This window comes from Euprymna scolopes, chromosome 19, assembly GCF_053919585.1.
Source record: "Euprymna scolopes isolate OS-2025 chromosome 19, ASM5391958v1, whole genome shotgun sequence".
Taxonomy (NCBI): Eukaryota; Metazoa; Mollusca; class Cephalopoda; order Sepiida; family Sepiolidae; genus Euprymna; species Euprymna scolopes.
In genome coordinates this window covers 14,116,558-14,138,833 of record NC_136500.1, presented here as the reverse complement: position 1 = coordinate 14,138,833, position 22,276 = coordinate 14,116,558, and the positions used below count along the sequence as shown (strand labels likewise).

The 22,276-nt window shown below is 33.2% G+C and overlaps 1 protein-coding gene and 2 pseudogenes across 2 annotated transcripts; 2 read left to right on the top strand and 1 right to left on the bottom strand.

The window, feature by feature from the left end:
• Positions 1-4,765: 4,765 nt before the first annotated feature.
• On the bottom strand, positions 4,766-5,391 carry LOC145240102 (histone H2B, gonadal pseudogene; annotated as a pseudogene).
• A 201-nt stretch (positions 5,392-5,592) lies between these two features.
• LOC145240101 (histone H2A-like) lies at positions 5,593-6,658 on the top strand. The gene has a single exon (XM_080103720.1). It carries the CDS (start codon positions 5,693-5,695, stop codon positions 6,068-6,070), a length of 378 nt encoding a protein of 125 aa, XP_079959846.1. The 5' UTR covers positions 5,593-5,692; the 3' UTR covers positions 6,071-6,658.
• An 11,035-nt stretch (positions 6,659-17,693) lies between these two features.
• LOC145240100 (histone H2B, gonadal pseudogene) lies at positions 17,694-18,895 on the top strand (annotated as a pseudogene). Its single transcript, XR_013862483.1, has one exon. The product of XR_013862483.1 is annotated as a histone H2B, gonadal pseudogene (transcript).
• Positions 18,896-22,276: the final 3,381 nt, after the last annotated feature.

The following is a 22,276-nucleotide window of genomic DNA, read 5'->3' as shown; positions in this document are numbered from 1 at the left end:
AGTACCTGCTAGAGCTGGGAAGGAAAATTCCTGGTCGATCCCGACTCAGTACAAGAACCCGCATCCAGAAGGATGATGTTGTGCTGATTAAGAGTCCTTTGAAACCCAGACCGTTTTGGGTCTTAGGAATTATTACTGAACTGATTCCAGGCCATGATGGTGTCGTTAGAGCAGCACGTGTTCAAAAAGGTGAGGGCTTGGAGGAAGTACATTCCCTGAAACATCTGTACCCCTTAGAGCTTTCTAGGACTCCTGAAAGACCCCCTGTTGCGGAGGGAGGGGAGACGTTGGGTTCACCCCCTAGTGTTGAGGAGCAGATCTGGTTGTGTCCCCTGTGCAGCTCTCCACAGCAGAATCAGAATATGATCGGGTGTGACTCGTGCGACGATTGGTATCATTTCCGATGTGTCAGTATCGACTCAGAACCTCCCAACAGGCAAAAGTGGTATTGCCCAGAATACGCGCCCCTGAAAAAACGACGGGGTAGACCTAGCCTGCTGCCTGCTTGATTGATATCTGGACTGATCGACTACTGCTTTATTGTACTAAGTTGTTTTTTGATTGAGTATTTTGGTGGTCTGTCATTTTGATGTAACTTTTTTCTTTTTCTTTTCTCTCTTCTACCTTTTGTTTTTTTTCTCGTTTTTTTCGGGAGTGTGTGAGAAAATAAAAATAAAAAAAGAATATTGCTTACTTGGTGGCGCCGGCCTCGAGGGCGGAATTCTAATCTGAGTGGTTGAGAGGACGAGTCTCTTATAGACTTGGAGGAGTAGGGGGAGGCACAATTCTTCTGTTATAAAAGAATTGTCTCTGACTAGTACCAGTTCTGTTAATGACTTACTGGTGAACGGTTGGCACAACTTAGTTACTCGCTGCTCGCCGTACTACAATACTTGTTACTCAACCCAGTAGGGGGGGGGTCGCATAGGGCATCCTTTGCAACCCCTTGGAGCTTACGCTATCACCGGGTAATCTACTTTACCCTATAAACAGTTTTTTTTTTCACACTGTTGTTGTTGTATACTCTTGAGAGGTGAAAGTGGGGCATGCTGTTTTGACTGTTTCTTCCCTAGGTAGATGACTGTCTTCATGGGTCTCCGATGTGTGAGCCTCGACCATTTCTGGTGGTTTGGGTACAATATGTCGTCAATTGCGTCGGATTATTGTCCCTTCTTCTTTGGTCCGTAGAATGTAGGAACGTGGTGTATTTGCCATTCCAACAACGATGCCTTCCTGGTTTGGGGGGTTGGAGCTTCTGACCCATACCGGTGTGCCATTTTCGAGTGGTTGTAGCTCTTTAGCTTTTTTTGATAGGCGGTGTGTGAGTTGCTGTTGAGCCTTCTGGTTCCTTTCCCTCTGTCTAAAATTCTCAAGATCGGGCCAACTGGGGTTTAGTAGATCCGGGTGAGTTTGGACGTTTGTCCTCAGACGTCAGCCCATTAACAGTTCGCTGGGGCTAAACCAACAGTCCATTGGTGTCGCTCTGTGTGCAAGCAAAGAAAGATATGGGTCTTTTGCCGTCTTTAACCTTCTCTTCATTGTTTTCACACAGGCTTCTGCAGCTCCGTTGCTTTGGGAATAGCGGGGACTGTTTGTAACGTGCTGGAAACCCCAGTCATTTGCGAACTTGGCAAAGTCCTTCGAAATGTACTGGCTTCCTGGGTCTGTTCTTAGGATGACAGGTACCCCATGTCTGGCAAAAATAGCTTTAAAACTTTGTATCATTGCGCTGGAAGTCATTGATGTAAGCATGGCGATTTCTGCATATCGAGAGAAGTAGTCGACAAGTATGACATAGCTGCTGCCTTTCAACTCAAACAGATCGGCGGCTACAGTGTGCCATGGTCTTGTTGGAAGCTCAGTTGTCATGAGGGGTTCAGGCGGTTGGTGTCTTAGCTCGGCGCATCTTGGATAGTTTTCTACAGTTCTTTTGATTTGTTCAGATAGTCCTGGCCACCATAGGACTGGCGAGCTCTTTGTCTGCACCTGATAATTCCCTGATTACCAGAGTGGATTTTGGCAATAATAGTCGGTCTCAGTAGCGATGGGATTATGATCCGTGTGCCATACATCAGTAATCCATTCTCACACGTGATGATGCCACGGTAGGCCCAATAGGGTTTAATTGATGCTGGGACATGACCCTTGGATGGCCAGCCATTTCTTACATATTGTAATATGCAGTTGCTGATTTCATCAGTTTTAGTGGCTTCCTCCAGCTCTTTCAGACGTTTTTCTGTGGCAGGTAAAGATTCCATCATGGTGTGGACGAACGCTGTTGCCAACTCTTCGAGGTCCTTGTCTTGTTTGGTGGGTCCGTTATTAGATACCGCTCTTGACAGAGCATCAGCTGTGTATAGTTCCTTACCAGGGACATAGCGAATTATGTATGCATACCTCATTAAATGTATTCGAAACCTCTGTATCCTTGCTGGAAGTTCACTGAGGTCCTTAGTACCTAGTAGTGGCACCAGTGGTTTGTGATCTGTCCCCACTGTGAAGTGTAGTCCAACAAGATAGTCTGAAAAGCGTTCACAAACCCATGTTATGGCTAGGGCCTCCTTTTCTATCTGTGCATAACGAGTTTCAGTTTCTGACATGGCTCGTGAAGCGTAGGCGATGGGATGTAATTTTGTGTCATCCTGTCGTTGTAATAATACTGCTCCCAGCCCATTAGATGAAGCGTCGCTAGAAACCACAGCCTCACTTGATGGATTGTACAGGCATAGCACAGGTGCTAAACACAATGCTTTCTTGATGGAGGAGAATGCATTGTCCCAAACAAACGCATATTTATGACTCAATAAATCCCTTAATGGTTTAGTCATGTCTGCTAGGTTTGGAATGAATTTTCCTAATTGATTCACCATCCCTAAGAACCGGCGGGTTTCTGTCATGTTCGTTGGTGTTTGGAAGTGGGCGTGGGTTCGTACCCACTTCTGACACCATGTTATGTCAGGTTTCTATTAATAATAATAGGACAAGGATATGTGATCGTTCAGACCAACATGGCCGACTAACCAAGTCTCGTTTATTCACGTTTACGTCCGAGAGTTTACATTATAAACATTGAACAAAGGGGGACAACTCCCACCGATCCAAGGGACATAACACCTAGACATAAAGAAATTATTAGCAACCCCAACAAAATTGGTAAATTTATACAAATAACGTGACAGCGAATTGGGTAAAAATCCGAAAGTGTATCCGAAATTGGGTAAAAATCGATTTTGTGCGCGTAAAATTGGGATACTGCGCATGAGCAAGTAAAATTGGGGTGGTGAATTAATTAAAAAGAAAAGGAAATAATTAATTAATTTATTTTTTTATTATCGCTTATTTTCATTATGGATTATCTCCACTTGTTTTGATTTAAGAGTAGAGCCGATGTACGCCATTTTTGAAAGAAAATATTCCCTTTTAAAAATGTTAATATCTCCGAAACTATTAATTTGCGAGGGGTACGGTTTTCAGATTCGTGTTCAGCACACAGAAACGTAACAGAATACTACGTCTGTTTTTACTAATTCGCTGTCACGGTGTTTGTATAATAATACCACAAAATTAAGGGGCCCTGGAATAAAAGTCACTGTTGTAACGAAAAGAAAATACAACCGAGGACGCATGACGACAGCTGTTTTTTTCTCTAATTATTTGAACTGTTTATTTATTTATTTTTTAATCTAGTTATTTGAACTGTTGAATTTAAAAAAATTCGATTTACCAAAAATTCTGATTATTTGTGGAATTTATAAGGAGGTAAAAAATACAAATTATTTGAACTGCGAAAATAAAAATAGATTCTAATTATTTGCACTTTTTTTTCTTAAGTTAACTCGGCACTTTATTGAAGGGGTAATTTTTCGCCTCGACAACGATTTTTCCCTGAACTCAAAACGAGGCGGGAAGTCGGGACCCTATCCGTACAGGTTAACCTGAAATGCGTCGGTTTAAAACCTGGCCTATCTACATAAAAAATAATAATGACGTAAAAAATATATAAATGTTTATATATTTTACGCAATTTTTTTTTTCTATTTGGCATTTTTGTTTGTGATGTTGCTACAGTGATGAATTTGGCCGTTTATATGGCAACCCCGATTAGGGTTAGCTTATTGGACAGGTTTACCGAAACAAGTAATATTTATGTACTGTTGGTAGCATGGTTTTCAGTTTGGGAAAAGTTAAGCCATATGGTACTCGGCACGGTATTATAATCCAAGTACCGGGTTTGTATTACTGTACACATAGATTCGAAAAAGTTGTCAAAAAGGAAATATATAACAAATAAATGTTATCAAAGGCAAGATAAGTTACTTTTCTACCTAACTGGATATATTTTTTGTGTTTTTATTCAATGTAACATATTTATTAAGCTCGAAAACCAGTGTTTACCGATGTATTGGGAAATTCAAAATGGCGCCTGACTCTCTTTAACACGGTAAGTTTGGGAAAAGGTGTTATAAATAATATACTAGACAAAATACTGTTAGAAATTCGCTCAATATGTTACCGTGACATAAGTTGACATATATTCGGTGGGTTTTTAATAGTATTTTGTCTAGTTTATTATTTATAACACCTTTCCCCAAACTTACCGTGTTAAAGAGAGAGTCGGGCGCCATTTACATCGGTAAACACTATGTTTTTCGAGCTGAATAAACATGTTACATTGAATAAAAACACAAAAAATATATCCAATTTGGTAGAAAAGTACCAACCCAAGTAACTTATCTTGCCTTTGATAACATTTATTTGTTATATATTTTTTGACAATTTTTTCGAATCTATGTGTACAGTAATGCAAACCCAAAGTAATTAAAAAAGTACCCCAGTCCCTACTTTTCTTTTGCTTTTTAATTTACTTCATAGAGAGAGATGGGGATAATTGTGAAATCTACAACAAAACCTGTGTCAATCGCATTAAAATATAGAAAGTGAAGAAACATTCGTGAAAAAATGGGTGGCCCTGAAAAGGGCCGTTTTGGGAATTTGTTTTCTTTGGAAGAAAATGCTTTTTACTTGGCGCTGGTGTACTTGGTGACAGCTTTGGTTCCCTCAGAGACAGCATGTTTAGCCAACTCACCAGGGAGAAGGAGACGGACAGCGGTCTGGACCTCACGGCTGCTAAGTGTTCTTTTCTTGCTGTAATGGGACAGACGGCTGGCTTCATTAGCGATTCTCTCAAAAAGATCGTTAACAAAACTGTTCATAATAGACATGGCTTTGCTAGAAATGCCAGTGTCAGGATGAACTTGTTTCATTACTTTGTAAATGTAGATGGAATAACTTTCCTTCCTCTTCTTTCTCTTTTTCTTGCCATCACGGGCAGGTTTAGCCTTACCGGCTTTCTTAGCGCCTTTCTTGCTAACTTCAGTAGGGGGAGCCATTTCGACGATAAAGGCAACTTCATTCCCTTCCCTTTTTATACGAAACACGCCGGCTCCCAGCAACAATCAAAATTTTCTCTCTCAAATCTCTCGTATTTGATTGGTCAGAAACTAGCAGCAAAACTTCACAGCTTGTGTAGTTTTGCTATTTTCTGACCAATCTAATACGAAAGCGGTTAAAACTTAATGCAGGCAAAACAAAGCCAGCAGTTACCAGGAGCCGACCTGCGCGTATTTAACGCAAGTTGCGTGCGTTTTGTAAACATAATCATTTTTAGTGTTTGAAAACATCAATATTGAAAATGTCTGGTCGTGGTAAAGGAGGTAAAGCTAAGGGAAAGAGCAAGACTCGTTCATCCCGTGCCGGACTTCAATTCCCCGTTGGTCGTATCCATCGTCTCCTCCGCAAGGGTAACTATTCTGAGAGAATTGGTGCCGGTGCACCCGTCTATTTGGCTGCCGTCATGGAATATTTGGCCGCTGAGGTTCTCGAGTTGGCTGGAAATGCTGCGAGAGACAACAAGAAATCGAGAATCATTCCCCGTCACTTGCAATTGGCCATCCGTAATGACGAAGAATTGAACAAATTCTTGGCCGGAGTGACCATTGCCCAAGGTGGTGTCCTTCCCAACATTCAAGCTGTCCTTCTTCCCAAGAAGACCCAGAAAGCCTCCAAGTAAATTCTCTTATTTACTTGACAAATCACAAACGGCCCTTTTCAGGGCCACTCACGTTTTCCAGAACTGTTTTTCGTCAATCTTACTTAATGCGATTTTTATTTCTGACTTGTCTAATTTTTTTTTTTTTTTTTTTTGCATCAATTGTTTAGAATCACACGTTCAGTTAATTTATTTGATCCATACCCATTTAAAAATTTATTTTATTTATCCCTATTTAAATTTCGGGGTTTGTATTACTGTACACAAAGATTCGAAAAAGTTGTCAAAAAGGAAATATATAACAAATAAATGTTATCAAAGGCAAGATGAGTTACTTTTCCACCTAACTGGATATATTTTTTGTGTTTTTATTCAATGTAACATGTTTATTCAGCTCGAAAAACATGCAGTGTTTACCGATGTATTGGAAAATTCAAAATGGCAGCCGACTCTCTCTCGGAGAGGGTACGTTTGGGAAAAGGTATTATAAATAATAAACGGTAATCGTGAAGAAAGAGAGCCTGTTTGTTACTGTCTGTCCACCCAGTTACGGAAGTACAAAATGTATATAATGCCACCCTTGAAATAAAAATAAATGTTTTTGTTATATTTTAATTTTAAACATTTTTTTTTTTTTGTGCAAACAAATTTAAGTTTTATTTTTTTGCAAACATTTAAGTTTTATTTTTCCAAACATTTACGTTTTGATGCTTGTTTATTTTTAAACATTTACGTTTTTTTTTTTTTTTTTTTTTTTTTTGCAAGCATAAACTAAATGTTTTTGCTATATTTTTCTTTTAAACATATTTATGGGTACAACCGTTTTTCCGCGAGTATTTTTTACGCTCTTATGATAATAAAAAAAATCAACGTTTTTTCTTTTATCTTTTTTATGGAACCCCCCCCCCCCTTTTTTCTTAATTTTTCTGCACTTATTTTACCTTTTCTGCAAATATATATATATATATATATATATATATATATATATTTGAAAAAGGATATTGTAAAACTTGAATCTTACTTGAAACTACTATTAAAAAATAGCGCGGTACCAATAAGTGCATAAGCAAACTTTTCAAAAAGAAAAATATTTCAAAAATATTTAGTTTATGCTTGCAAAAACAAAACCCCCAAAAAAAACCGTAAATGTTTTAAAATAAACAAGCAACAACACGTAAATGTTTGGAAAAATAAAACTTTAATATGCTTGCAAAACAAACAAAAAAAAAACGTAAATATGTTTGAAAAAACAAAAAACAAAACTTAAATATGTTTGCACCCCCCCCCCCAAAAAAAAACATGTTTAAAATTAAAATATAACAAAAACATTTATTTTTATTTCAAGGGTGGCATTATATACATTTTGTGCTCCGTAACTGGGTGGACAGACAGTAACGCCACCTATAGTCAAACGGAGGAAACAGGCTCTCTCTTTCTTCGCGATTACCTAATAAACTAGACAAAATACTGTTAGAAATTCGCTCAATATATGTTACCGTGACATAAGTGTTGACATGTATTCGGTTGTTTTCTAACAGTATTTTGTCTAGTTTATTATTTATAATACCTTTTCCCAAACGTACCCTCTCCGAGAGAGAGTCGGCTGCCATTTTGAATTGTCCAATACATCGGTAAACACTGCATGTTTTTCGAGCTGAATAAACATGTTACACTGAATAAAAACACAAAAAATATATCCAGTTAGGTAGAAAAGTAACTTATCTTGCGTTTGATAACATTTATTTGTTATATATTTGTTTTTTGACAACTTTTTCGAATCTATGTGTACAGTAATACAAACCCAAATTTCGTTTGAAATAAGTTAAAATGTTTTGTCTTCAGCCACCGTCTTGTTTCGATTTCGTTTATTTTAACCAGATTTGGGGGGTTTTCCATTACTTTGACAACACGTTATCTGTTTCCAGTAGCACACGTGAAAATCTACACTTATAAATAGACATATTTATATTATATATGTTCGTTGCGATAGGTGTATCAGAATTTTCAACACCCCTAACAAAACTGCGAATAAAATTAAAAAAAAAAAACTCGTAATTTCTCTTTTAAAAATGGGTTTATTTTCTTGAATATTTTTCACCGTCTGATTATAACTAAATAATGTCTCATACTTATAACGTATGTCACACCGTTCACAAATGACGTCATGAATCTGTAATCGCCGTACAATGAAACTTGCGCATATATCGACTGGAGTAAAAACTTATCGTATGCAATTACCTATGAAGCCGCTAGTAAATATATTTTATTTTTTAATTCCATAGTTATATATGATTTTTAATATTTTAAGTGAAATTGTCGCAAGCATCCTTTCCAGTTTTTCCTTGGCCTTTTGGTCAAGATAGTATCTGTTCTTCGCTGCACTTCATTTTCTTGTTCTCTTTCGGTGGAGGAGAAATCCTTCACGACTGAGACAATTTTTATTTTTGTACCTTTTCTCCACGTTAAAAAACGACCCTGGTGTCTAATTCTGTCCCGTGGGGAGGCATAGTAAATAGGTACAACCAGAACTTAGGGTTAATGGTAGATTAAAAGTATGTAATTATGTGTTTTCATGATTTTTAACATCGTCATAAAAGTTTCATCAGAAATATTAATTATACAATAGATTGTTTGTGACGATTACATTTTGAAGTACTGGTAAAAATTAATTTCGTATAAATATTATCTCTTTTGAGAAATTAAAAAAAAAAGGAACATTTTTTTATCATGACTTGCTAACACATAATAAATAACTACAAATATAATTATGTATATTTGAACTTGTTGTCGCTTGAAAATAAAGATAATGGAATGATATGGCCAAGGACACAAAAGACTTGCTGTCGCGTGATCTAATCTACAAGCTAAATGAATAAAAAAATAGAATTTTAATATTTTGCTAATTGAAACAAAAATAAATTACTTTGTGACCATTAGAAATATTAATATAAAAAATTGCAAGCATTTAAACTGTCGAATAGGGTCATTTCTGGCTTGAATTCTCAAATATTACAAGATTGGAAGTATTATATATTTTATAGAAATTAAAACATTACCCAAATCTTAGTTATGGTTTTATAACGATTTATATAATATTCTGCTTGTTCCTTTCTTAATTAGTCCATACTTAACGCTTTGGATAAGGCCAAATAATTTTTAAAGGCCAAACTGCTTCAAAATGTCTAAATTCACGAAAAAAAAAAAAAAAGACCAAGCTGGCATCTCTGAACAAAAATATATGACAGATCCCTATTTGATGTAGCCTCGTTTTCACATATTGTAATAATATAAACCCGACCGCCCAAATGACATTCGGAGCTTCTAACCATTGCGCTATTCGACTGCTGCTATGCGGGCAGTGAATTAGCAATATTTTAACATTGTTCAAATATCTAAGCTCAATTTGTTTACACAAAAAGCATCGCTTAATACACTAATGGTAATTAGTATATCACTTCCCAATATGCTCAACCCAAGATAGGGAGCTCCGTTCTAAATTTCCGATTCCGATACGATTCTCGATTCCGATTCTGATTCTTTTAAAATTAATAAATATTTAATTAGAAATTTGTTGTTTTTTGTAGTAAATTTTCAAATTTCCGGGTATTTTCTGCGTATATTTTTTCTCAAGTGCTTTCCTTGTAATTGATTGAAAATTGTATGACAAAAAAAGATTTATTTTCATTTTAAAACAAAGCTAGATTGTATCAGTTCGTCGTTAGTGTACTACATGCTACTTGAAAGTTTTCATAAACAGTTGAAATTAGTCGACGATTAGTAGGACAAATGTAAAATTATGTAAGAACAAAATATTTAACAACAATAATAATAATAATAATAATAAATAATAATAATTAATAATAACGACAGATTTTTAGATTAACAATCAGCTAAATCCCCATTCCAAAAGGAAATAGTACTTTTATAGGTGATTGTGTGTGAAAACCTTTAAAAAAAACTTGATGGAAAGCAGTTATTATTTTTGGGACGCCAGGACGCTACGACGCAAGATTACAATCCGCCATTTTGCTTTACCAAAAAGTATGTCACAGTGCCAAATTTCATTCCGTCATAATAACAAATTTCACAGAAAAAAAAATTATTTGTACATTTTTATCTAGCGAATAAACATAAAATTACATATGAAAACCACGTTTATAATTATTTAAAATCCAATAATAATAGCTGAAGTCGATGTTTTGTTTCTAAAAAAAAAAAAAACTTTTTTGATAAATTTCTGTGTAGCTTACCGGGAAAATATTTTTTCTCAGGAATGAAAATGAATAAAGTTTATTTTTACAAGAATCTTTAGCCATTTATCTAGCATACAATTACGTATGAAAAGCCACGTTTATCATTTTTAAAAATCCAACTTATATTATAATACACCTAAAAAGAAAATATGATAGTCCATTTTTAATCGATTACATGTAAACAGCTTGAAAAATTTTCGTGGGAAAAATACAATAAAACACCAAACAATAAGTTTCGTATATAAATTTAACGCAAAATGATCACACCTTATTGACCAATGTTTTAAGGACATGTAACCAACTTTATTTGTTTTAAATCTTCTGAATGTTTATGTTCCAAATCAAAATTTAGTATAAAATATGTGATTGTTAAAAGTCATAAAAGCCAGGCTCCTTTCCTACTACTAACTCTAATTCTGGGTGTCTGGGTGGTAATACGGAAAAAAAAGCAATTACATGTGATTTTATGATTTTGCTGAGCGGATTTAGAATTAGTGATAAAAATTACTTAACTGCTTAAAAAGTTAGATTGTACCGAAAATGGGATCATTTTACATTATATTTATATGCACAACTGGACCCCCTTCTAAATTCTAAAATAACGTTTCAGTGTATTCACACGTAATCGCCTAAAAAGTAGAAACTTATATGTTTGGGGGTATATTAAATGTAAATTTTTAAGTTAACAAACTTCTAAATGTTTACTGTTTATATGTTCTAGCGAGATTTTCATTTATATATTTCACTTATGCCAAAACCAAACAAAATATAAGAAAACATGAAATACTTCAGAGGATGTGGTGATCATACAAGACCAAGGTCAATCAGACGTCAGAAAGAAATGCCCAAGCATTTTAAATCGTTTGATATTAAAGTGTGCAGTCTCTAATAGGCGCATATGGCCGTTTAGGTGTGAAAAGCTTTTTAAAATCTGTCATATTGAATAGGCAAGTGAACTCTAGAATATTTATTTTGCTTACCAAAAAAACTAATAGAAACAAATTAAACTAGTCAAAGCCACATTTTGGAAATGGGATGCATTTTATTCACGGTGTTCTTCATCAAATACGCTTGGAATAACATTTCCAGGATTTTCAGCCATCACTTTTATAGTCATGCTATCTATCCTCTTTTCGACTCCTTCTGATAAGCATTTTCCTTCTATTCTTTCACAATTTGTCCATCATTTTCACTTCATAAATCTCAACAATACCACATTTGCTCTGTGAACTATCCTGCTTTAAATATCCAAAATGCTTTACATTTCGTGACCACAGGAGATCGCAAGTAATGAAAAAACGTAATCAATATCCCATATATATATATATATATATATATATATATATATATAAAGCTACTTTGGTTAAATAAAAATTATTTTAATATACAAACGTTGTGTTCGAGTTGCTTGCTATTTACCATTGTCGTATTTTTAATCTTTAATATAGGAAGAAGGTTTCTACCTATAGTCTACTACTGCTACTAATAATAATAATAATAGCAGCAGCAGCAGCAGTAAATATATTAATCCCTTTAGCTAAATCACTTCCCCAAAATAGGATTCTACATTTTAAAATGATTCTGTGGAAAAAAGCAAAAAAGCAATTATTCCCGTAATTTCTCGTAGGAAAACTGTTTCTTATATAAAATTTACGTAAAATGATACTCATTTCTGGCCCATTCTTGCTTAATCGCACAAAAATCGAAAATTAGACAAAATACTCGTACAGCATAACATTTTCGATCGATTGTTAACATTAATTTATGTGTTTATACAATCGTTTGTTTATCGTCCTTCTGTTGGGGTTATTGGGCAGCCATTTTTTTTAAGTCTAATTCAAAGAGGATGCACTAAGTTTGCTTCGAACCCAAACCACTTTAAACAGAGTTTAAATACAAATAAATTTATTGAGGTATGTAGAAGAGTCTTGCCTTTGATAACATTTACTTGTTGCATATTTGTTTATCATTTGTTTTCTTTTTCTGTTAATTACAGGAATAATTGTCCCAATCCCACCCTTCTTTTTGTGGTACGTGTATAAGTTTAAATGTAGATATGACTTCCTTTTTAATTACGAAAATCTCCAGAATGTTTTCTTTTTCTGTATAATCAAAAATTTTGATAAACTCATCGAGGATTTTCATCTATATTTTTCACTTGTGTCCAAAGAAAAGTGCCATAAAACTTTATTTCAGAAGAAGCCGATAACACACATGTCAATAGACAGCTGGCGCTAACGAAATTTAAAAACCCCGTCCAGAGCGTTTAAAACATTTTAATAATAAAGTGAACTCCTTCGGATGGGTACATATAGACATTTAGCGGATAAATGCGAAAAGTTTACAAAGGAAATTGGCAAGTTATCTCTCGGTAAATGACCAATAAAAAATTTAACTCTGTGAATCATTGTTAAATATGTAAATGAGATTTGTAACACATTCTGTGGCCCTTCTCAATATGATGTTGTAAATGAACAACTTCTCATAAAAAATTGTGCTTGTTTCATTTTTTTTATTGTCAAAAAAAAAGTATCGGTTTGGAATCCGAAATAAGGCTATTTTTCCGATTCCGATTAATCGTCCCAACACTTATATATTCTATGTGTATTTTATTATATGTATACATATATATATTATATGTATACATATATATATATATATATATATATATATATATATATATATATATATATTTAAAATATTTTTACATGTTTACTGTTGTTTTAAAAAAATTAAATTGATTTTTCTAAGTTTTCGTTTTCTACTTAGTTTTGTAAGTTTTTGGTGTTTCAACTTATTTTAAAGAGTTTATTTGGTTAAGAAAAAAAAAACAAGTAATGTCGAGTGTTACTTTTGAACAAAAAATGTCCAACATAATAGGATAACGCTCAAAAATAGAAAATTAAAGAAAATACTAAGGTAGATAAAGTTTAACACGAGCCTCCACCCCATCGAAAATAAAATAAATTTGTATACTTTTAAGTAATGTCCAAGATCACTGCTCGGAAAAAAATCAAGCTACCGGAAGTGGATACGGTTGATTATGTAACGAAACCGAACGGGAAACAAACCATATATTAATAAAAAAAAAAAAATTACTTCAGTTTTAACATTTCTGGTGTTATTACGAAACAAACAAACAAAAAGAAAACACGTTTTGTATTATCAAATAATAAAACAAATATTCTATTGAGAAAAATTTGTACTTTACGGGGAACTTGGACTCTGCATGAACGGTGTTTTTAGTTAATGATTGCTCCCTCAAAACGAATGTGCAAAAAATTTTGGTTTATTTAATCAATAAAATTTTTTGAAGGTGCTATTTGAGGCCAAAAAAAGGAGGGGGGCAAAAGCATTATTTGAATATGTATAAAAAAATATTTAACAAAAAAATAATATTTAGTGGAGAAAATAATAAAATAAAATTAAAATTAAATAAAAATAAAATAAAAACAAGCACGAAATAAAAGTATGAATCAAATTCACACAAAGAAAAAAAATTCAAAGAAAATAAAATAAATACACGCGCGATTAAAAATAAAGTCTATGATATACAAAGAAAGTGAAAAAAAAACTCTTTTAGGGAGCAATCATTAAATAAAAACACCGTTTATGCAAGGTCCACGTACCGAAAAATTAATTTAGTTTTAACACTTTTTAGTTCACGAAGCACTAACAGGCACTTCTGCAGTATGCACACGACAGCCATCTTTACTTGGTGCGTTTCACTAAACTGTCACCATGTGGTGCATCGCGTCTCCGTCAAAAAGCATTTAAATTATTAATTTTATGGTGACCCTTCAAAGTTGCTTTAATTCCAAATGATGTTTCATTTAAATTATTTATTTGTTCGAAAACAAAACTATTTTACTTTATAAAAATCTAATGTTATTTTTATTACAAAATTGTTTTATTAAAATTATATTTTCTTACACAGACTTAAATAAATGTTTTTACAATTACATATTGCTACATTTTTATACAATAAATGTTTTTGGTTTTCAAATATTTTGTGTTCGGAAAAAACAATCTTGTTTGTTACTTATTTGCCGGGTTATTTGACCCAGAAGAAATTGGAGTTATCGCCCCCTAACAATAGCCGCCATCTGCATACTGCATAAATGCCTCCGAAATGACTTTTAAACGATACCCTCCCCTTCCCATGTTAGAATGGCTTTCGAAATAATAACGTTATTATTTCAGCGCAGTACCAAAATTACATAAGTACCGGATTTTCTTTTTTTGTTGTTTTGTAATAACACAAGAATTATTTAAACTGAATTAATTCTTCTAAATAAAATAATTGCTTTCTTTGATAATGTGTTTTATTTATTTTATTTTTCTTTTGTAATGACACAAAAAGTGTTAAAACTAGATTATTTTTTTAAATAAATATATGGTTTTGATTTTCGTATCTTGACTCCGTGATCAAGTTTATTTTTTTTGAAACAAGAGTTAAAAATAATTTTTTAAAAATATTATGGGTGTGCATAGTCTCTTTTAAAAACAATATCTCCTTCAAGAACGATCATAAATTGTTTTTCAATCGATATTTATTCAATAAGGGACCAGTTTTCCTACCTAGCACAAAAGGGGGGAGAGAGAGAGAGAGAGAGTTAGTTAGTTTTCGGGGTACGAATTTTCCGGGTACGGGGTTTTCGGGGACGAGTTTTCCGGACACCGTACTTCTTATAAAGATTCTAATCATGTGAACTGTTTTTTTTTTTTTTTAATTTATTCGAATTTGAACTGTTTATTTTTTATAAATTCTAATTATTTCAACTGTTGAACTATCAAAAATTCTAATTATTTTAATTGTTTTTAAAATTCTAATTATGGGAGCTGTTTATTTTTTTTTTAATTCTAATTATTTTAACTGTTGAATTAAAAAAAATCGGTATAACAAAAATTCTAATTATTTGTGGAATTTATAAGGGAGTAAAAAAAAATGCTAATTGAACTGTTTATTTTTATTATTATTATTATTCTAATTATTTGAACTGTTAAAATAAAAAAAAATCTAATTATTTGAGATGTTTTTGTTTTTTTTATTAAGTTAACAACTACGCATTTATTGAAGGGGTTAATTTTTCGCCTCGACACCGCTTACGTCAGACGGCTTCTTCCCGAACTCAGAACGAGGCGGACGTCGGGACCCTATCCGTAAAAGTTAACCCACAATATGACTCGTTGTAGAAAAGTTAAAATTAACGATATATAATTTATACATTTTTTTGCCAGAATATCAAGACGAATAAAGAAAACTAAAACTTTCTTCCACACAACAATATATTGGTCGTTAGTGATTAGGTATTTACTGAAAAGTGATTTTATTTTTATTTCAAGATAAGTTTTCATTTTATTTTTGGTATTTTAGTGTACGAAATAATTATTGAAATTAATTAATAATCAAAAAAAAAAAAAATATGTATCAAATTTGCTTTATTGATTTATCTTTTTAAAATTTGAAATGTTGCGTATTTCTTCAATATAATTTTATTTTGAATTTTAAAAAACGAAAATGTATTAATCCCGTTTTCCAAAATCGGTAAAAATCGTTGGTATTTTTAGATTAGGTCCACCTCCCCAATTTTCTTTTAAATGCCAACTTTTAGTGGTTTTATTCAATGCTGAATATGAAAATCGGGTAAATATCCAGATACGCTACTACAGAACACCGACCACTCTAATTTGTTTTTTTATAGGTAATTGAGGTCGCTGACAACGAATCTGATAGTCAAACTTGGGGCAAATTTACCGTTTGCATGGTATTTACCCCTGAACCCACGAACTACTTTCCACCATTTTGCAGCTTCCGTTTATGCAATGCTACGCGCATGCACGCTGTAGCATAAACGACGGCTTCACCAAGCAAACTACGTTGGGAGGAGGGGATTTTTTTTTTTTTTCCAGGATATAGAATTTTCTAATTTTCAAAAATACATTATAGCACTTTTTGGGTGGAAAATTTAAAATTAGCTGAAAAAGAAATAAAACAAGAAAAGGAAAGCACTCCAAGTTGGAGTAGGGGGGGGGGTAATTTATTTGTGTTTTTTTTTTTTTACCTGGAACATAGAATTTTCAAATTTTCAAAAAGTAACGCACCGACATTTACCAAATAGAACACCATTTAACATTTTCCGAAGATTTTACTGTGTACATTGGGGGCGCGAGCGGGGGGGGGGCGGATGTGATGTTGGGGCGCGCGCGCCCCAACATCACATCCGCCCCCCCCCGCTCGCGCCCCCAATGTACACAGTAAAATCTTCGGAAAATGTTAAATGGTGTTCTATTTGGTAAATGTCGGTGCGTTACTGACGGAAAAACGTTTAACTAAACTGCAAAAGCACCTATTAAGCCACAAGTTCTATAATTTAATCCCCCTCCCGCAAAAAAAGAATGAAAAACAAAGATGTTTGGTGCTTATGTTTTTGTAAACCACATTAAAAACTACGTGAGACAAAAAACAACAAAAAAGTCCCAATTTTTTGTACTTTTCTTTAACTGTAAGTCATTAAAAAAATGTCAGTCCGTAATTTTTTGATTGGTACGCCATGTGAGAAGGCAGTTTGCTAGATGAAGCAAGCCATCGTTCATGCTGCAGCGCACGCGCGTAGCATAAACGGAAGCTGCAAATGGTGGAAAGTTATTCGTGGGTTCTGGGGTTAATACCATGCAAACGGTAAATTTGCCCCAAGTTTGACTATCAGATTCGTTGTCAGCGACCTCAATTACCTATAAAAAAACAAATTAGAGTGGTTGGTGTTCTGTAGTAGCGTATCTGGATATTTACCGAAAATCGCATTGAAAATTTGCAGAAATAAGTAGTTATCGATATATAAAACGTTGTACGCATCGTGTTCTTTGGCGGCCATCTTTTTTATGCGCGTTCGCGTGCGCCATAAACAAATCTACTCATCTATGACGGACACTGCACTCGCGTAAAAGATGACCGCCAAAGAATACAATGCATAATACAACTTTTTATATTTCGATAACTAATTATTTCTGCAAATGTTGAATGCGATTTTCGTATTCAGCATAGTCGAAAACCCCTATAGTTGTCATTTAAAAGCAAATTGGGGAGGTGAACCTAATCTGAAAATTTACAAAAAGCATTTTAAAAAAGCACCATTTATTTTACAGGAAAATCAATGATTTAGTTTTCGTGTTTTGTTTACGTTGAAAGAGTCGGTGCCCGCCATTAGGATTAACGGTCGTTGCGACCGAGCACCTGCTGCTATTTTAGCGCTCTTTTCATTTTTCAAATTTTCTTTTGTGTTACTTTTTAAACCAATGAAAATGTAGCAAACACAGCGCTCTCTGGGAGCCGGTTTTACTAATATATAAAGCATTCGAGCGTGAGTGGCTTCAGTATTTACTGAACTAAAAAAAGTAAAATGCCTCCTAAACCCGAAGTCAGCTCGAAAGGCGCTAAGAAAGCCGGTAAGGCTAAACCTGCCCGTGATGGCAAGAAAAGGAAAAAGAAGAGGAAGGAAAGTTATTCCATCTACATTTATAAAGTAATGAAACAAGTTCATCCTGACACTGGAATTTCTAGCAAAGCCATGTCTATTATGAACAGTTTTGTGAACGATCTTTTTGAGAGAATCGCTAATGAAGCCAGCCGTCTGTCCCATTACAGCAAGAAAAGAACACTTAGCAGCCGTGAGGTCCAGACCGCTGTCCGTCTCCTTCTCCCTGGTGAGTTGGCTAAACATGCTGTCTCTGAAGGAACCAAAGCTGTCACCAAATACACCAGCGCCAAGTAAAAAGCATTTTCTTCCAGAGAAAACAAATTCCCCAAACGGCCCTTTTCAGGGCCACCCATTTTTTCACGAATGTTTCTTCACTTTCTATATTTTAATGCGATTATTCACAGTTTAGATTTCATAAATATTCCCATCTCTTTCTATGGCGTAAATATTACTTATTTCTATATAATGTATATTCGGAGAAGATTAGGGAAAGAAAGTCTTAAATTATATTTGTAAACAGATTTATTTGTGAACTTGTAAATTTGTTTAAGTCAATCTTAATACAAATTTTAGCATTTCTTTCAATGTTATTTAAATTTTTAATTTTTTCCAACTTCCTTATTCGTTATCCGTCGTACAGTCACATTGAAAAGCCAATCACATTATAATATGCATTTACATATTACCTGAAATAATTTTTTTTTGTTTTTTAACAGGCATTCATTTAATGTCTGAAATTAAAAAAAAATAAACCTCTTAAATAATTTAAAAAAAAAGAAAAATGGGCTATTGCGTAATCAATACTAGCAAGTAACCAACTTTAAGTTTTTAAAAGATAAATTATACAAATTCTAAATGAATTGTTTTTTTTTTCTAATGTGCGAATGTTTTTTGGATTTTCTCTTATTGTCTTACCGAAGTTCAAATCTTAATTTCGGAGTTCAATTCTTGCATATCAAATATAATTGAAACAGCATTTAAAAGATTACACCCCTTGTAAAATCGACAGAAAAAACTTAGTTTTTGTCCAAATAAATCGATTAATCTTTAACTCATCGTCGAAATTTCAAACATTCGCTGCAAGTTTTTCTTGTGTTCACCTGAATCTAGACAGTTTTTCGAACCGCATAAACGTTTTAAAGTGAGTAAAGCCACAAAAACTTCTTTATCAGATAGGTAGAAGAGTAACTCGTCTTTAATTTGAAATTTTTTCGTACCACGTATATTGTAAAAAAAAAAAATCCCCATTCTTTTATTTCTTATTTTGAAGTTTTTGTCGAGTCTTCAAAGACATCGCGGCCATTTTTTTCTTGTTCATCGGTAGCGTTCAATGTAGCTTGCTTTTCGAACAGAATAAACATTTTACATGAAAAACAATATTGAAATCTTATCCAGTTATAGAGAAAACGAACTTATCTTACATTTTCTAACATTTATTTGTTATATTTGTTTTCTGGCAACGTTTTTGTATCTGGATTGTAAAACAAAGCCAAATGGGGTTACAATACTTGACTTAAAAAAAATGTTTTTGATAGTTTGCTGCGGACGTCATATTGCCTATACTTCTGCATCATCCTATGTAATATTGTATTACTAATATATGCACACAGACGTTGCTGCAGTGTGTCATACACACAGGGGTCACAGAAAAATCATTTTATTTTTATTTCAATAGAATTTATTCATTTTACTTATTTTGTTTTTTACCTTATTAATTTTGTTCGGGTTTATTTTCTATGAAATTTAATTATGCTGCGTATTTGTTTAATATAATTTCATTTTTTCGATTTGAGAGAGAATATATATTGATTCCGTTTTCGAGAATCAAGAAAATCATTTCAAGGCACAATTTACCGTCATTTTTGTAGCAAAATGTAAGGATATGTAGTAATTCTTTTTTTGACTTTGCTTGCAAATATTTCGACATGAGTTTCTAATAGCTTGTTTTTAAAATTTGAAGTTTACTACATATTTATTTAGTAGAAAGAAACGATATGTTAGAATGTAATGTCGCCGTAATTAAACTCTCCAAAATTACGAAAAATAATCGGTTAAAAAATAATTATTGATGAAAACAATTATCGAAAGAAAATTTACCTAATTGAGTTTAGTTATCTCCCGTCGATAAACCGGTTTAATTACAAAACAATGACTTCACTAATTATAATAAACTTACGATATTAAACAAAGGGACATAACTCTTGGGTCTTGTATAATAAACCGTCAAATTTTCTTTTAATGATCTTTAAAAATTGTCGGGTGCTTATTTATATTGAGAAATATGCAAAATATTACAGTTCAAAATAGGAAAACGGTATACGAGGAAAACTTATGTTGAAAATGTTAGTTTACATTTAAAAAAAAAAAAAAAAAAAAAAAAAAAAAAATGACGGAAAAGTTTCTAGTCGAATTTTAGCAATAAAAATGTCCGTAAATTAGTTTTTCAACTGACATATTTCGCATCTTTCTAAATAAAGTACCGATTTTATTTGTAAAAGTATTTTCCAGAAGTGAACAATTTCAAAATGTGCACAAATCTCAGATCCATATTGTCACATTGACATTTACTGAGTGCTTACCAGTATTTTGTTAAATTTTGAGGACATCTATTGATTTAAAAAAAAAAAAAAAGGGCATTTATTTAACAGAAACGAAAAAATATTAAGAAACAAAAAACAAAATGTAACCAAAGGCAAGATAAATTTTCTTACCTGAATAGGATTTTGATGTTTTAAATTATTTTAGAGTATCTTCATTTAAAACATAAGTATTGCCTTGTTGATAAAACCACCTAAATATACTTTTAGTTAAAAATGAAGGCAGTGTTGTAGTGTCCCGAAAATGTTCGATAACTCTTGGCGGTTCACAATTTACTATGACACCGTCTAAGCAGGTGCGCGTTCATATTAATTTGATTTTATGCAAACGAAATTGAATAAAATACACCTTCTAAAAGCACGCGGTCGCTTTTTCATTAAAGTTTCGATAAATTTGCACGTTTTTTTTGTTTTTTTTTAATACGCACGTTAAAGTTATTTCAAGTTATTAAAAATACAATTATTTTATTTATTTTTAATTTTAAGCCGCGACGAATTTTTTTAATGTGACAAAGTTGATAACCATAATCGGGTTTGTATTACTGTACACAGATTCGAAAAAGTTGTCAAACAAATATATAACAAATAAATGTTATCAAAGGCAAGATAAGTTACTTTTCTACCAAACTGGATGTTTTGTGTTTTTATTCAATGTAACATATTTATTCAGCTCGAAAAACATGCAGTGTTTAACGATATATTTGACAATTCAAAATGGCGGCCGACTATCTCTTAAACACGGTAAGTTCGAGAAAAGGTGTTATAAATAAAAAACTAGACAAAATACTATTAAACACCGAATATATATCAACCTATGTCACGATAATATATATTGAGCGAATTTCTAACAGTATTTTGTCTAGTTTATTATTTATAACACCTTTTCTCGAACTTACCGTGTTTAAGAGATAGTCGGCCGCCATTTTGAATTTTCCAATACATCAGTAAACACTGTTTTTCGAGCTGAATAAACATGTTCCATTGAATAAAAACACGAAAAATATATCCAGTTTGGTAGAAAAGTAACTTATCTTGCCTTTGATAACATTCATTTGTTATATATTTGTTTTTTGACAACTTTTTCGAATCTGTACAGTAAAACAAACCCTGAAAGACATCCAATCAACTATTGTGTGTTCCGATACACCGATTTCATCTTTTATTCTGCGCTGGCATTTCCTGCTCCAGAATATTAATGTCAGCAACTTACTTATACGCAAGCGGCTTCTTTCGAAGAAGGAGCATTTCCTGACAGTGGCTGTGGATTTGCAAGAATCTGAGGGACAATTCCACACATATCCATCAGAAGTTTTTGACCGTTTATGCAGAACCCTACGATTGTTGCAACTTCGCCATACGCTGGTATTCCGTATCAGGCCTAAAGCTGCAGCGTGTGTAGCTGATCAGTTCCAATGACTTCGGTAAACTTTGCAAATGTCCAACTCGTTTCATGTATTTCGGCAATTGTTAACACGGTTAACAATTTCTGTTCTCCTATTGAACAGATAATATAAAGATAAATACTAGAAAGAACTTAAATTAAAACGTAAAAATTAAAAATAAATTAAATAATTGTGTATTTGTAATAACTTGAAATAACTTTAACGTGCGTATTAAAAAAAAAAAAAACAAAAAAAAACGTGCAAATTTATCGAAACTTTAATGAAAAAGCGACCGCGTGCTTTTCGACGGTGTATTTTATTCAATTTCGTTTGCATAAAATCAAATTAATATGAACGCGCACCTGCTTAGACGGTGTCATAGTAAATTGTGAACCGCCAAGAGTTACCGAACATTTTCGGTACAGAGTACAACACTGCCAAAATGAATTTACTTAATTGAATTACCACCCCATTAAAAGACACCAACGATGATCAAAAAACATGAATCCATTAGATA

Excerpts from the sequence above, each read along its gene's own strand:
- LOC145240101 (XM_080103720.1), top strand. The coding sequence starts at position 5,693 with ATGTCTGGTCGTGGTAAAGGAGGTAAAGCTAAGGGAAAGAGCAAGACT.